This window comes from Zootoca vivipara, chromosome 4, assembly GCF_965207765.1.
Source record: "Zootoca vivipara chromosome 4, rZooViv2.hap1.1, whole genome shotgun sequence".
NCBI classification, from domain to species: Eukaryota; Metazoa; Chordata; class Lepidosauria; order Squamata; family Lacertidae; genus Zootoca; species Zootoca vivipara.
Genome location: NC_142587.1, coordinates 29,901,597 through 29,914,450, shown reverse-complemented (window position 1 = coordinate 29,914,450; position 12,854 = coordinate 29,901,597). Strand labels below are relative to the sequence as shown.

General features: G+C 42.4%; 1 protein-coding gene across 5 annotated transcripts in view; it reads right to left on the bottom strand.

Moving 5' to 3' along the window:
- The window catches only part of AFF3 (ALF transcription elongation factor 3), a 221,233-nt gene extending 209,170 nt beyond the window's left edge, over nucleotides 1-12,063 (bottom strand). For 2 of the 5 annotated variants that reach the window (XM_035114249.3, XM_035114250.3), the window contains exon 1: nucleotides 11,425-12,063. In XM_035114249.3, the coding sequence (XP_034970140.3) occupies nucleotides 11,425-11,504 (80 nt within the window). In that variant the 5' untranslated portion in view covers nucleotides 11,505-12,063. The remainder of the gene's footprint in view (nucleotides 1-11,424) is intronic. The other 3 variants (XM_088668625.1, XM_035114251.3, XM_088668626.1) reach the window with 2 other exon arrangements.
- Nucleotides 12,064-12,854: the final 791 nt, after the last annotated feature.

Sequence of the window (12,854 nt, the reverse complement as noted above, 5' to 3'; positions counted from 1 at the left end):
CCTCTCAGTGCTGAAAATTACCTGCAGTTCTCTCTAGGCTACATGCAATGGTCAGCTAGTGGAGCAGCAAAAGAAGAAAGGTTTAGATCAAAATGTTTTCTTAGGAAAACCTTGCCTACAGAAATATTTGTGTTATTGCTCTGTGCTTCCATACTTGACTCACATGCACTGATTATATTTGGTAATGAAAATGTAGAGATAGTTGAAGAAATTACGCATTTTGATTATTTGAGTTGATTATTTAATTTCTATACAGCTTAATATATTAAAAATAGATCTGAGCAATGTACAAAAAAACCTGAAGCAATAACACATAGCTTAAACAAAAGATTACAAAAATACACAATTGTGTATAAAAATGTTACATTAATACAATTTTACTAATATATATTAGTAAATTCATATATTAGTCAATTCATTTTCCTTCTGTCACACTCTCACACTCAGCCTCCGGGTTTCTCACCAAGGAAGGTCCATACTCTCAGCTCACTCACAAAAGTCTCACAACAAGAAGAGTTCCTGGAAACAGTGGACATCACCCTAGTCTAGAATTGTTTTTTATGGGCAGGCCCAAAGTGGCTGGTACTTCCTCAGGCTGCCCATAACGATGTCCTATTCAGTTGCTCTCTTCACACCCAGTTCCCAGTACAGCAGGCTTGATGAGTTTCCCAGGGGGTCCAGCTCCTTCTTCGCCCTCTGCCCTCTCCTTCTCCTCCATGGGAAAGCCCATTGACTTCTTTGGCTAGCACCACTGCAATGGATGCTCCTAAACTACATGCAAATACATGGAGCTGGACTTGTATGCCAGTGTGTCTTGGATCCTAGCAGATTTGACTTCACAATGAACTGTGCTATTCTTCAGGTTGTTTCTGGCTGAGAAAATATATATATATTTCTAGGTTCGCTGTGCTAGGAATTGTTAGGTAGGGTGCACTTGTTTCCATGCAACAAAATGTACAATGGCCATGTGCTTTTAATTCTAAATCACCATTGTCCTATGTGTTCACACATTTCCATATTGGGGGTGTTTATGTCAGACCACACAAGATTACCCAAATGGTTATTTATTTGCAAAACTTCAAACTTTTATCAAAACCAGAAGTTACTGTGCTAACCCTCAACAAATAAAAATTGGGAGAATTCCCTGTCACTTTTTATCTCTAATATAATACAGCTTTCTATATAAAGGGCATTCTCATATTAAATTCTAATGGGGTTTTTAAATGAAAAAATCAGTGTCAGCAGGTGGAAAATATGCAGCAGCTATTGCTTAGGTAATAAGCTAAGAATGAACAACATATGTGGCTGTTTTTGTTTTTTATCACTCTGTTAAAATGATTAACTGTAGCTGCAGTCCTAAACGCACTTACCTGGGAGTGAACTCCATTAACTCAATAGGACTTAATTCTGAGTAGACATGGTTAGGATTGAACTGTGACTTACCAATTCAATTATGTACTTTGAATAGATTTTTTTTAAAATAGTTTGAAATGTCTATATATTTGAGCTATAAATTGAAATTTGACTAATTTATTTGTGGCTTGGGGAAAATTATATATTTTTTAGTTTATACTGCATGTTTAAAAAGGCTTGTCTATGGAATACATTCTGTCATTGTGACTAAGCACTTGGGGAAGTTGAACATCAAAAAAAACGTAAAAAATAAAGTTTGAAATTCATTACAAAAACTTCAGCATTGCTCAACAACAAATATTTGTGTGTTACAGAAACAAAGTGGGAAAGCTGTAAGATGCAAAGTCTTGTGGAAATATCTATGATGGAAGTAAATAATTAATAGCCTCAAGGAAGCATGTTAGACATTGCTTTGCCTGCTTTATAGTCATTAACAGCATTAAAACAACATCTTTCATTTCACTGGCAAATATGATGTCCATTACTAATATGAAAGAATTTTTCACTTGTATTTGATTGAAAAAAGTGCTTTTAATATTTTAATATTACCATCAGCCAGAAAAAGCAGCTTCCTGTAGCCAGGACAGCTGAGCAACAGGGGCCGGTAAAAGCTTCCAAAGCCTTTTTTTTTTGCAATCTATGGCAGCTTCAGCCTGTCCTTCAGTGAAGTTCTCTTCCAAAGCCGATAATTAAATTGATTCATCTTTAACAGCCTGATCCTATGCAGAAATAAGAACCTGTATATTCAACAGGGTTTTCTACTACAAAAAAATGTACGTAACTCTAATAAAAGTGAGCAATTCTTGTTATATTTCCAAGCCACTCGAACTGTGTGTTCATTTTAACCTTCTATCACTGGCAGTGGTGGGTGGTACCCATTGGGATTGGGGGCACAAAAGGCAGGGAAGGCAATAATAGGTGCAGCTGGATCTAATGATAGGTAGAAACACAACCAATGACAGGAAGGGCCAACTAATTTTGTCCTGTCCTCCTCCCTACTGACTTATTCAAAGGCAACACTGAGACCAAGAGTGAGAAAGATGACAGGCATTGCCCTTCTTGGGACTGGTTGTCAGAAGGCTGGCTGAGATTGGTTGGGCAACTGATCACTTGTGTTGCATCTGCCATTATACCGTCTTTCCCCTATTTTAAGACGTAGTCATTATATAAGCCATAGCAGGATTTCTAAGCAATTGCGCGATACAAGCCATACCCCGAAAATAAGACATACTGATAGACCCTTCACCCAGTAGCAATAACCCCCCCTCTCGCCAGCCAAGCCCCCTTAAAATATCTCCCCATTTTGCTGTTGCTCCACAGACACGTATTTCCTTTAAAAGCTTGTAAAAATGCACTGAAGAGCCGTAGCTGCTGGCTGCTGAAGCATCGTGATTTTCCCTCCCCGTTTCTGAGAGCATTTTTTTAAATAAAAGGATTCGAAAATATTTTTTTTAGCCAAGCTGTGTAAGCTGTACTTGGTGAAGAGGAGAAAAGTGGGGTGGGGAGGAGATGAAGGCACGAGGAAGAAAAGAGGGGCGATTGAAGCCGTTGCCTCGTGAATGCAGAGGCTGTTTTCCCTTTAAGGAAGAGATCTACGTGTCTCTCTGTCTCTCCACCCCCCCCCCCGTGTCTCTCTCTCTCTCTCTCCTTCACACACACACACACAGCCCACCTCTCGCTTCCCCCCACCTTTCCTTTCCATTCTATGCGTCCACCCATGAGTTGCCTGTTGATTTCCTCTTGACGGGAGAGGGGCTTTTGAAGCCGCTGCCTCGCGAATGCAAAGGCTGTTTTCCCTTTAAGGGAGATCTCCCTGTGCGTGACTCTCTCTCTCTCTCTCTCTCTCTCTCTCTGTGTGTGTGTGTGTGTGTGTGTGTGTGAGAGAGAGAGAGAGAGAGAGAGAGAGAGAGAGAGAGAACCCACCTCTCGCTTCCCTCCACCTTTCCCTTCCATTCTATGCGCCGGCAGTCTCCTGTGTCTGATTGTTGTCTCCTTGCTTTTACCGAGGCATAAAGCAGCCTTCCTTTCTACCTTATGCTTGCTTGTCTGTGGAGCTGCTCCTTTAAGGATTTGTAAGTAGTCTGGATCGCAGTCCTTGCCTTGGGGACTTTTTTTTAAAATAAGGACTTTTTCCGTCTTGCTGTTTGCGAGCACAAAAGTTAAACTGCCGGTCCTAGCTTCCTTTACCCACAAAAATTTAACTCACCTCGCTAGCTCAATTGCTTCTTAATTGCTACCATTTACCAAGTCAGCAATCTTAATTGCTGTTTAGCTGGCTTCTTTGTTCTCAGCAGGTAGCTTCTTTGCTATCACTACAAAGTGTTCTTCAGACTGTTGGAACTAAGTCTCGGGCAGCTGGCTAGTAGAGATCCTTATTTGCTTTTACGTATAGGCTACTGCTAGGACTGTATCACACAGATAGATTCCATTATACTGGTTTAGATTTAAGAAGCTCCAGTGTAGCAGATTGCTATTGAGTCCCCACATCAGAGGAGAGAGAGAGCAGCCCTTTGCGAACATCCCAGGGCTGGGGAGAGAGGGCTGGGCCAGTGACGCACACTCAGACTCATAATAAAAATAGCAGTAAGACATCCCACCAAAAATAAGCCACCCTGTGGTTTTTTGAGAAAAAAAAGTAATAAGACGGTGTCTTAAAAAGGGGGAAACACGGTAGCTCTCTCACAGCAGATTTGCACATTGAGCAAGGTATATTCTAATTTGGACTAATGATATTCCCACCTATGCACAACCTATGCACACAAATACTCATTAGTTATTAGCACTCCCAACTTCGTTACACTTGATTTTAGCCAAGGTTAATTTTGCACATGTGGGAAGAGTTTGACATATAGATCACAAACATTATGTTTCAAACATGCATATATGGTGGTACAGTCACTTTCTTGAGAGTCAGATTCAGATCAGTGCTCGGCCATGAAGCTCCCCTGGTGTGCAAGTTTACTCTAAGCAGGGAACTTTTTTTGCATAGAAGGAACATTTTAAGAATGATTTACACTCCAGAATTATATGACATCATTGTGCATAACATCTAAAGCAGCTTTAAGGGAGTGCTGAGAAGATCTAAACATGAGGTTCCAATGCTGCAATTTAAGTGCTTGAACATCAAAACAAAAATGTGAAAAACAAGATCCTGAGAGATATATATATATATATTTAGCATGGTGCAGTCATTATTCCAAACCACACAATATGGTCCTTGTCTCTGAAAGCATTTTTTATTGATACAAGGCAATGTTTGCATATAACACCAAACCATAATTTAGTACTACACACACAAGAAAAAAGAAGACTGCATGAAGTGCTGGTCAGACTTGCATGCTTCCTCAACCCTCTCCTTTGGAGGAGTACTTTGCCATAGTTTGTTTCATTTCCCATGATTCCTGGTTTGTCCTTAGGAACAAACCAGAGACAGTCTAGTCAATTTCAAAGCAAGAAAAATTCAAACCACAGGTTGTGAAGCTGCCTTGTTTGACTCAACATTGTTTGTTTTAAACCACAGCCCCTAGTTTGTTTGGAAGAATAAGATAGGAATCATGGGGAATGAAATTAACCTTGCTGGGGTCCTCCTTTCAGTTCCATGTAAGTGAGTACACCCCTATACCCCTCTGCTTGTGCACACAGCACTAAACTACGGTTTAGCATTACATAGGAATGCAGCCTATTAATAAAGTAGCCTGGTTCACACCCCACAGTAATCAAAGCCATGGCCTACTAGAACTGCACAAATGTGTGGGCTTCTGGAGAGGAACCTGCTCACAGTCACATTGTTCTTTGTTTTTTACTGCCACACCATCCTGAGCTGAGCCAATTTTTGGCTTAGCCTATCTTCCAAAACAGGACTTATAATTAAGCTCTCTCCTCACTAATGATGAGCTTTAGCCAAGGATAAACCTTGGCTAGCTGTAATGTGCAACCCAGACAGTTGGCCCCGCTGTGATATCCTTCTGTCATGCTAACATAGGTTTGCTTAAGCTGCAGGTGGCAAACGCTGGTTGGATGTGCATTCCAGGGGGGGAAAGCCTCATGCAGATAACATCCTAACTGTTATTACAAGCAGGAGAGATTACAGCAAAGAGTGAAGCAATTTAAGAAAATTTTAATGTTTGCTTTCATACGCTCCAAAGTTTTACTTACTGCAGAAGATTATCTCAAGAGGTTTCTAACATCCATTAGATAGAAGTCATACTCAGAAAGAAATACATGCTGCCCAATTCTTTCCCATATTTTCTCAAAACACAGCTTCCACCAAGTTCAGTGGAGCTTGCTCACTAGAATGCGTAAGGATTGTTCTAATACTAAGTTGAACATTACAATTTCCAATGTGTGGGGAAACCAGTCACCCTGCCCTAAAACCGCCTCTGGTTCATTCCAGGTGTTTGGTGCTCATGCAGGAGGCTCCTCACATAGGAGTTGGCAGGATGGAGAGATGCTGCTGCAATGCCACATTCCTGATAGTAGTAGGTTGGGGGCTCCGCAGGAGCACGGGCGGAAGCACCAGATTGGCTGCGCTAGTGCACCCATACAGACCCAACCATTCTGCCACCCTGCTGTGCCTCTGTACTGTTCCAATAAGTGGCAGCAGCGCTGCTGTCAGGAGGACAATGGTGTGCAAGGATCCTTTCCTCATGCAGGCAAGTTTCCACATGACAATGTAGGCCTCAAAAATGCCAGCCTGTATCTTTCCCCATTTAATCTTTAAGTTCACCCTTTCAGCAGAAAATCCACTAAGTTTTTTAAAAAACAAAAACGTTTTCAATATCCAAAGAAGTTATTTACAGTATTAACCCCACATCTGGAAGGACCAGCAACCTTATTCAAGAGGGAATCTTCAGACAGCAAGGCTTCTATTACATTTCTGTCTAGAACCTCAAACTAATTTTGTCTGGAATTTCAACCTGATTCGCAACAACTCTCTAAAGCGCTTGCACAACTGTAAAGTGTAGTTAAGATGCAACCAAATAGTAAAAGCACTTTTCCAACTAAGATATTAGTTGTGTGTCAATGGAGAATGTGGTGAATTGACTGTAAATAAACTGCACGTTATACACTTTTTAAAAAAATGCATACAGGAAATGCATAGAGTACATTTTATTGCCGTAACAATTACTTAGCATTAACTACATCATTACCCAACAGTGAACTAAGAGTATAGATTTCCCTCAAAGGAAAGGCATCCAAAATCATTATAATACAGCTGGGAATACAACGTTCATCTTACGCATTGTGCAGAACTGGAAAACACTGCCATTTCAGCATCAATTCATTTTTACGTAATATTCTGCAACTGGCAACCTATCAGGGAAATACGATAACATGTCATCTATGGTAGTTATCTAGCTATGGGATCAGCAACATCTTGAACATCAAGCAATACGGTGCATGTTATGGACACATTCAATAATATTGATGTCTGCTGCATAAAAAGATATCCATGCAGTTGATCCCTGTGTGGCGTGTACTAACACCGAAAATTCTCCAGTTGCTATTAGTTTCCCTTATCACATTTTAACTACCTACTGTTAACGAGGCCAGAAATAATTCTAATGACTGAGGAGGCCATCCTACAGTCACCTACCTGGAACTCAATGGGGGTTTGAACTCAATGGGGTTTACTTCTGAGTAGACATGGATACAGTATATGGACCTCAATAAAGCTGTGTGTGCAAGTAGACGTACTGTATATAGAATCGCACCGTATTCCATAAATGCGTGACTAAAAAGCACTATAAAAGGTTGCTATTTGGACAGCTTCCCTTTTTAAGTGAAGCCGTCGTCTAATGCTCTAAGCTCTCCTGTCATTAGCTTAAGTACCCAATCATCATAAATATATTCCGAAGCACAATAAGGCTTGCTCTTGCTGCACAGAAAATTAAGACATTGAGAGTGTTGTCCTTTGCCACAAAATGACTTTTGCCTGTGTATTTCCCCATCTTATATTTGGGGAAGGACAGCAACTGTACTTAAAAAAACAACAAAAGTCTGTCAAAGCCATTGAGCCTAAAATTAGATCCAGGTCGTTTATTTTGGTGAGGGAGCACATCCTGGGAGGCAGGAATCCTGTAAATTTCAATAACGAGAGACTGCTCACCATAAAGGAATGGGAGGGAAGGACAGTGTTGTATGTACGCACTTCCTGCAATCACAAACAAGCCTGTGCTTCTCGATGCAGATTGCCCTGTGGCAAAACTGCAAAGCTATCAATATCTGTGCTTTCAAGCTGGGGGGGGTGGGGGACTTGTGACTTATGGGCGCATGTCGTCTCAGCCTAATTTCATGTGGCGTATAGGCATGGGGTGGTACAGAGGGAGAAGGAGAATAATGAGACATGGATAGCAGAGAGAAAAGGGCTCTACTTGTGCACCCCATGATGAACTGCACACCCCAAACTTACTTTTCCTGTAAAGTCAACAGCCTTTTATAGGAAAAAGGTTATACGCTCCTACTATATCAAGATTCCACTGGGCGACATCTGGTTTTCAACAGTGTAATATATCACCAGCTAAACATCGCAATAGACAGACGTATCACGATGACTGAAATAAGAATGGAGCTACGTAGAGGCAGTGGCTGGCTTCATGGTTTTTCCTGCATCGTGATTTTTGCAGACACACACACACATCATGATTCGCAATATATTGCCTGGTCAAAAATGATCAAACTGATATCACGATATGGACTTCAAACCAGTTTTGGACGATATAATGCCCAGCCCTACTGGTCAATATCCACTGACAGTACTATTACTATCACGTCACTATTCTGGCGTATGCAGTCTTGAAACCATTGACCAAGATACCTGTTTTGTGATAAAATGCTGCTTATATAATATCAGCAATTAAGCCAAGCCCAACTGTGCGGTGCTGATATTGCCAAGGTTGCAGATTTGATCCCCAAATGGGACAGCTGCCTATGGATTCGACTGAGAGATGATCCTTGAGGTCCCTTCCAACTCTATGATTCTAATAAAAAGGTAAATCACACCTGCCTCTCTCTCTCTCTCTCTCTCTATATATATATATATTATATATACAGTATAATACAGTATATGCAGACAATTTTAGAATTGAGTGCAGAATATAAATTATCTTTAGGCCTTGCCACAACAAACCAAGTAGCTCACACCATACACCTCTGCATTGCCTCTATGTTGACTGTTTTTGTGGTAAAAGCTAAGATAAAGTGCTCAGTTCAAAATAGAGTGATTCAGTGACGTGACCTATAACCTGATGAGTGATCATGAAACTAATAGATTTTCTGTGATATATGAAAGAGTACAAAAGGTACAAGGCATGAAAAATCAGTGGCGTTAGTTGAAATACAAAGGGACTCTAATTTTGAATACACTTGCAGACCAATCATGTGCAATAGCCTATTAAGTGTCACCATTGGGTTGCTGTCTAGGCAGATACGTGATACATAATCCATAAGAACCATCAAACAATTTGAATTACTGACAGATAATACCCGACTACTTAGCAAATTATGTTTAGATACTTTCTGAGTTCAACTAGCCTCCTGACTAGTTTTGCTATGTTACTTTCAATATTAAATACAGTCTGCAAAGAACACAATTTCCACTGTAAAGGAAATTAACAGTACAGTCCTGTAAGTCCCAATGAGTTCAATGGGACTTATTCCCAGGTAAGTGGATATAGAATTGCAGCCTCAATTTTTCTTCTCCCCAGGCCTTTCTGAGCACAGAAAGCAACACAACCTGAATATTATAATCCCTTCCTCTTCTTGTTGAATAAAAAGAAAACCTCTAAAATTTACAGTCTATAAGGATCTGAGAGTTTTAAAACAGAAAACAATCTAGGAGTAATCATTATAGCTTAGGCGTAAGTCAAGAATGGGTATCTCTCAATGAAAAACACACATAATGTTAGCCACAGTATTTCCATCAGGAAAGCTATAATGACTAACTTTTGCAGGCTAGTAATATATTGTGTGTTACATTTGCTCTTTAAAATTCCAAGGAGTTCAATGGGGTTTTATTCTGAAATAAATGCTTTAGTTCTATATAACTGGTGCAGGATTACAGCCATTGTCTGGGTTTAAAAGATCCTACATTAAACAAGCATGCATGACACAATCACAATATGATTTTTTTAAAAGGGAAAATTCACTATCAGGCTTATTTGCCCATATTGCCCAAAATTATTTGCCCATATAATTTTGATATATGTTCTATATGTCCCCAAATACTGCATACATTCTATATCAACAGAAAGTAGATCACATGTACCATTAAGGAAATGAATTATATTTATTTTGTTATTACATTTCTATCCCATCTTTCCTCCAGGGAGTTCAAGGTGGCATGTGGTTTTCCCACTCTCCATATTATCCTTACAACAACCTTGTGAATTAAGTTTAGGCTAAAAGTTGGTTGACTGGCCCAAGGTCACCCTATAAGCTTCATAGCCAAGTGGGGATTTGAACCCTGGCCTCCAAGGTCCTAGTCTGGCCACACAACAACTCTTAAACATACCAGTACAACAAGAGATAAGACTACAAAGGTCTCCCTTCTTCCAGGAAGTCAGTCTCATCATCATCCAAAAAAAACACAACACCAGCCACCATCATACAAATTCCTACACTCCACAACGCGTAATAGTAGCACCAGAACAGCATCCTTTGAAAGGAAGGACAAGCAGGGAAGGAATAGAACTCTCCTGTAGCAAGCAATGGGTGACTTAAGATACACATGACCAAAAATTTAAACTAACACACATTGTGGCTGTGAGCACACTCCCTTTTACTCCACATCCAGTGCATTCCCCACCACTGGTTTGAGGAGTGGCATCCATGACATTAGCTGCAATCCAAATATGTTTTGATGCATCTTCCCGAAAACCAGCTTTGATCTGAACTGAGAAAAAAGAACCACCTAGCTGTAATGTGCACACAAGCCTGTGTGCCTTAACAAAACCCAGAACATAAATACAGTATAACCATTTCCATTCATTTCAACTCGTGCATGTACTTAACTGTCTTTTGAAGCACATGTAAAAAAAGGTTAAACTGTAAAGGCCGTATACAACAGGAAAACCAGCACAGTCTGAAGTGGCACTTGATAGTGGCACAAAGTAGTAACACACACACCATCTTCACGGCTGACATGAGTACTCTCGTACTAATAATACAAATGCAGATTGAAAATTTTGGGAGCAATAATCCATATGCTAGATGGCACCAGCTGCCAACTACTGGACCCATTCCGGACTTTGGACCGCAAGTACTTTGGAAGGTGGCGAAGAGGAAGAAGCGCTTTCCACCTGGAGTCATTAACGATATTTCTAGAAATGCTTTCTGGCCGCTGCCAAATGCTTCTTGGAAATGCAGTAATTTCTACAGGAACAGGCACAAGGGACAGTCCAGGGTGAATGGGCAGGTAGGGCTGAAGAAAGAAAGAAAATGGGGGCAATGAATGGACTGAGAGGCAGCAGTTGGGATGGTGGAAGGCAGAGCCAAACTGAGGTGCGGAAGAAGGTGGAAGCGGGAAAGCATAGGGGTGCAGTGAGCAAAACAATCATGTTGAAGGAGGCGAGGGAAGGAGGAGGGAGGAGGCAAGCAAAGCTGTGGTTTAGGATGCAGGGCAGGGGAGAGCAGAACTGAAATGCAAAATGTAAAAATGAAAGGAGAGGATAGAGATAGGAGCTGCAGGGTGTAGAGACAAGCGAGGACATGAGGCACAGACCCAAGTGAGTTCTGAAGGATGGAACGGGCGCGGGGGGGGGGGGAGACAAGCGGAAATTATTGGAGAGGATAAGAATGGGATACTCTGAATCCTTTTATTATGATGATTAGTATTTGCCTCCAGGTGTGGCACTTCGTCATGAAAGGAGAGTCCCTGCCTCCTGCTCTCCCCTAAAACTCTGGGGCAGAAGTGAGATGGAGGACCTGCCCTCACCCAGCCACCCTTCAACAACACTGATTTTCACACATATACAGACGCGCGCGCACCCAAGTTCAAAACGGCATCCTCACCAGAGGGAGTCCAGGTCCCATTCCTGCAGGAGAGCCAGGTCGAAGCTGTCCATGGTGAGGTCGGAGGAAGGATATGTCATCGCTGCTCAGCTGCAACCGCGCAGCGCCCAAGGTGCATCTTAGCAGCGCCGCGGGTGGGCGAGGGGCGAGGAGAAGGAGAGACCGGGGGGGGGGCTTCCGTGCGCCCCTCCCTCTTCCCTGAGAGAAGAGGAGGGAGGAGGAGGAGACGCAGCGGCTGCGAACCGTCTCCCCGCCTCGCTCTCAGGGAAGTGCCAACGCTGGCCCGCGCAAGCGGCTGCTCGCTCCTCAGGAGCGCCTTTCCCCTCAGCCGCCTCTCTCTGGCCGCTTCCTTCCTTCCTTCCCCTGCGCGCGCTCTTCTCGCCCTCTCGCTCTCCAGCGCGCGGGGATGTGTGCAGCGTGTGACTCGCTCAAGCTGCGCCCTCGTTGGGAACGCTGCAGAAGAAGAAGAAGCAGCAGCCCTCAGCGGCTAGCTCCTCGCTGGAGGAGCCATGTGGTTATAAAAAAAAACAACGCACAGACAAAACAAAAAACACAAGAGAAGCCCGGTTTCTGCTTCGGATTGTCAGCCTCTCTCTCCTCTCTGTCCCCGCTTTGTTTCCTTTCCGCGCTTCAACCCTCGCGGTTTTCTTTTCTCGCTCGCTTTTTCTTTAACTGCAACGGAAATCCGCTGCGCGTCGGTGTGCTCAGAACCAGAGGTGATAGCAAAACAATGCCACAAATGCTCAGGAGAAATCAGCACCGCTTACTTGAAGCTCTCTCACTTTTCTGTCAGAATAATAATGTAAATATGCCCGTATCCCCTCCCCCCCCCGCCCCATAGGCACCTACTCCTTTCTCGTGGGGATAAGGCAGAAGTCTCAGACAGGGGCCATTTGGTTCCTTCAGCAAGGAGGAAAGGGTTGTGGGTTTTTTTTTGTTTTTGAGGTGAGGGAAAGCACCAGTCAGGAGTAATTGCATTTACTTCCAGGCGTGTCTCCCTGTCCAAATATTTCCAGATTTCTCCACATCCCACTTCCATAAAAATGAATCTCCTGCATAACAATTTGCCCTTTTCTAAAATAAATGAGCAATAATAGGCTATGAAAAGCTAAGGAGACTATAGACGCCTGAGGCATCACACGCAGACAAAAAGAGACTTAATATTCAGCTCAGCCATTCAGAACCCACCTTTCCCAAGTGCCACAGTCCCATAGCAACCAATCATGTAATAATGCAATACATTCCTCAAATCAGCATTTTAGGAATGGTCACATGTGTAAACCCAGTAGAGTCAGAAAGTACACAGCCAGTACAAATTAAAATAGCCCTGTGTGTGGTCAGGTGAGGCAATTTGGGATGGAGAACCTGTGGCTCGCCAGGTGTTGTTGGTCTCCTATTCCCATCAGCCCTAGTCGCAATGGTCCAGAGAT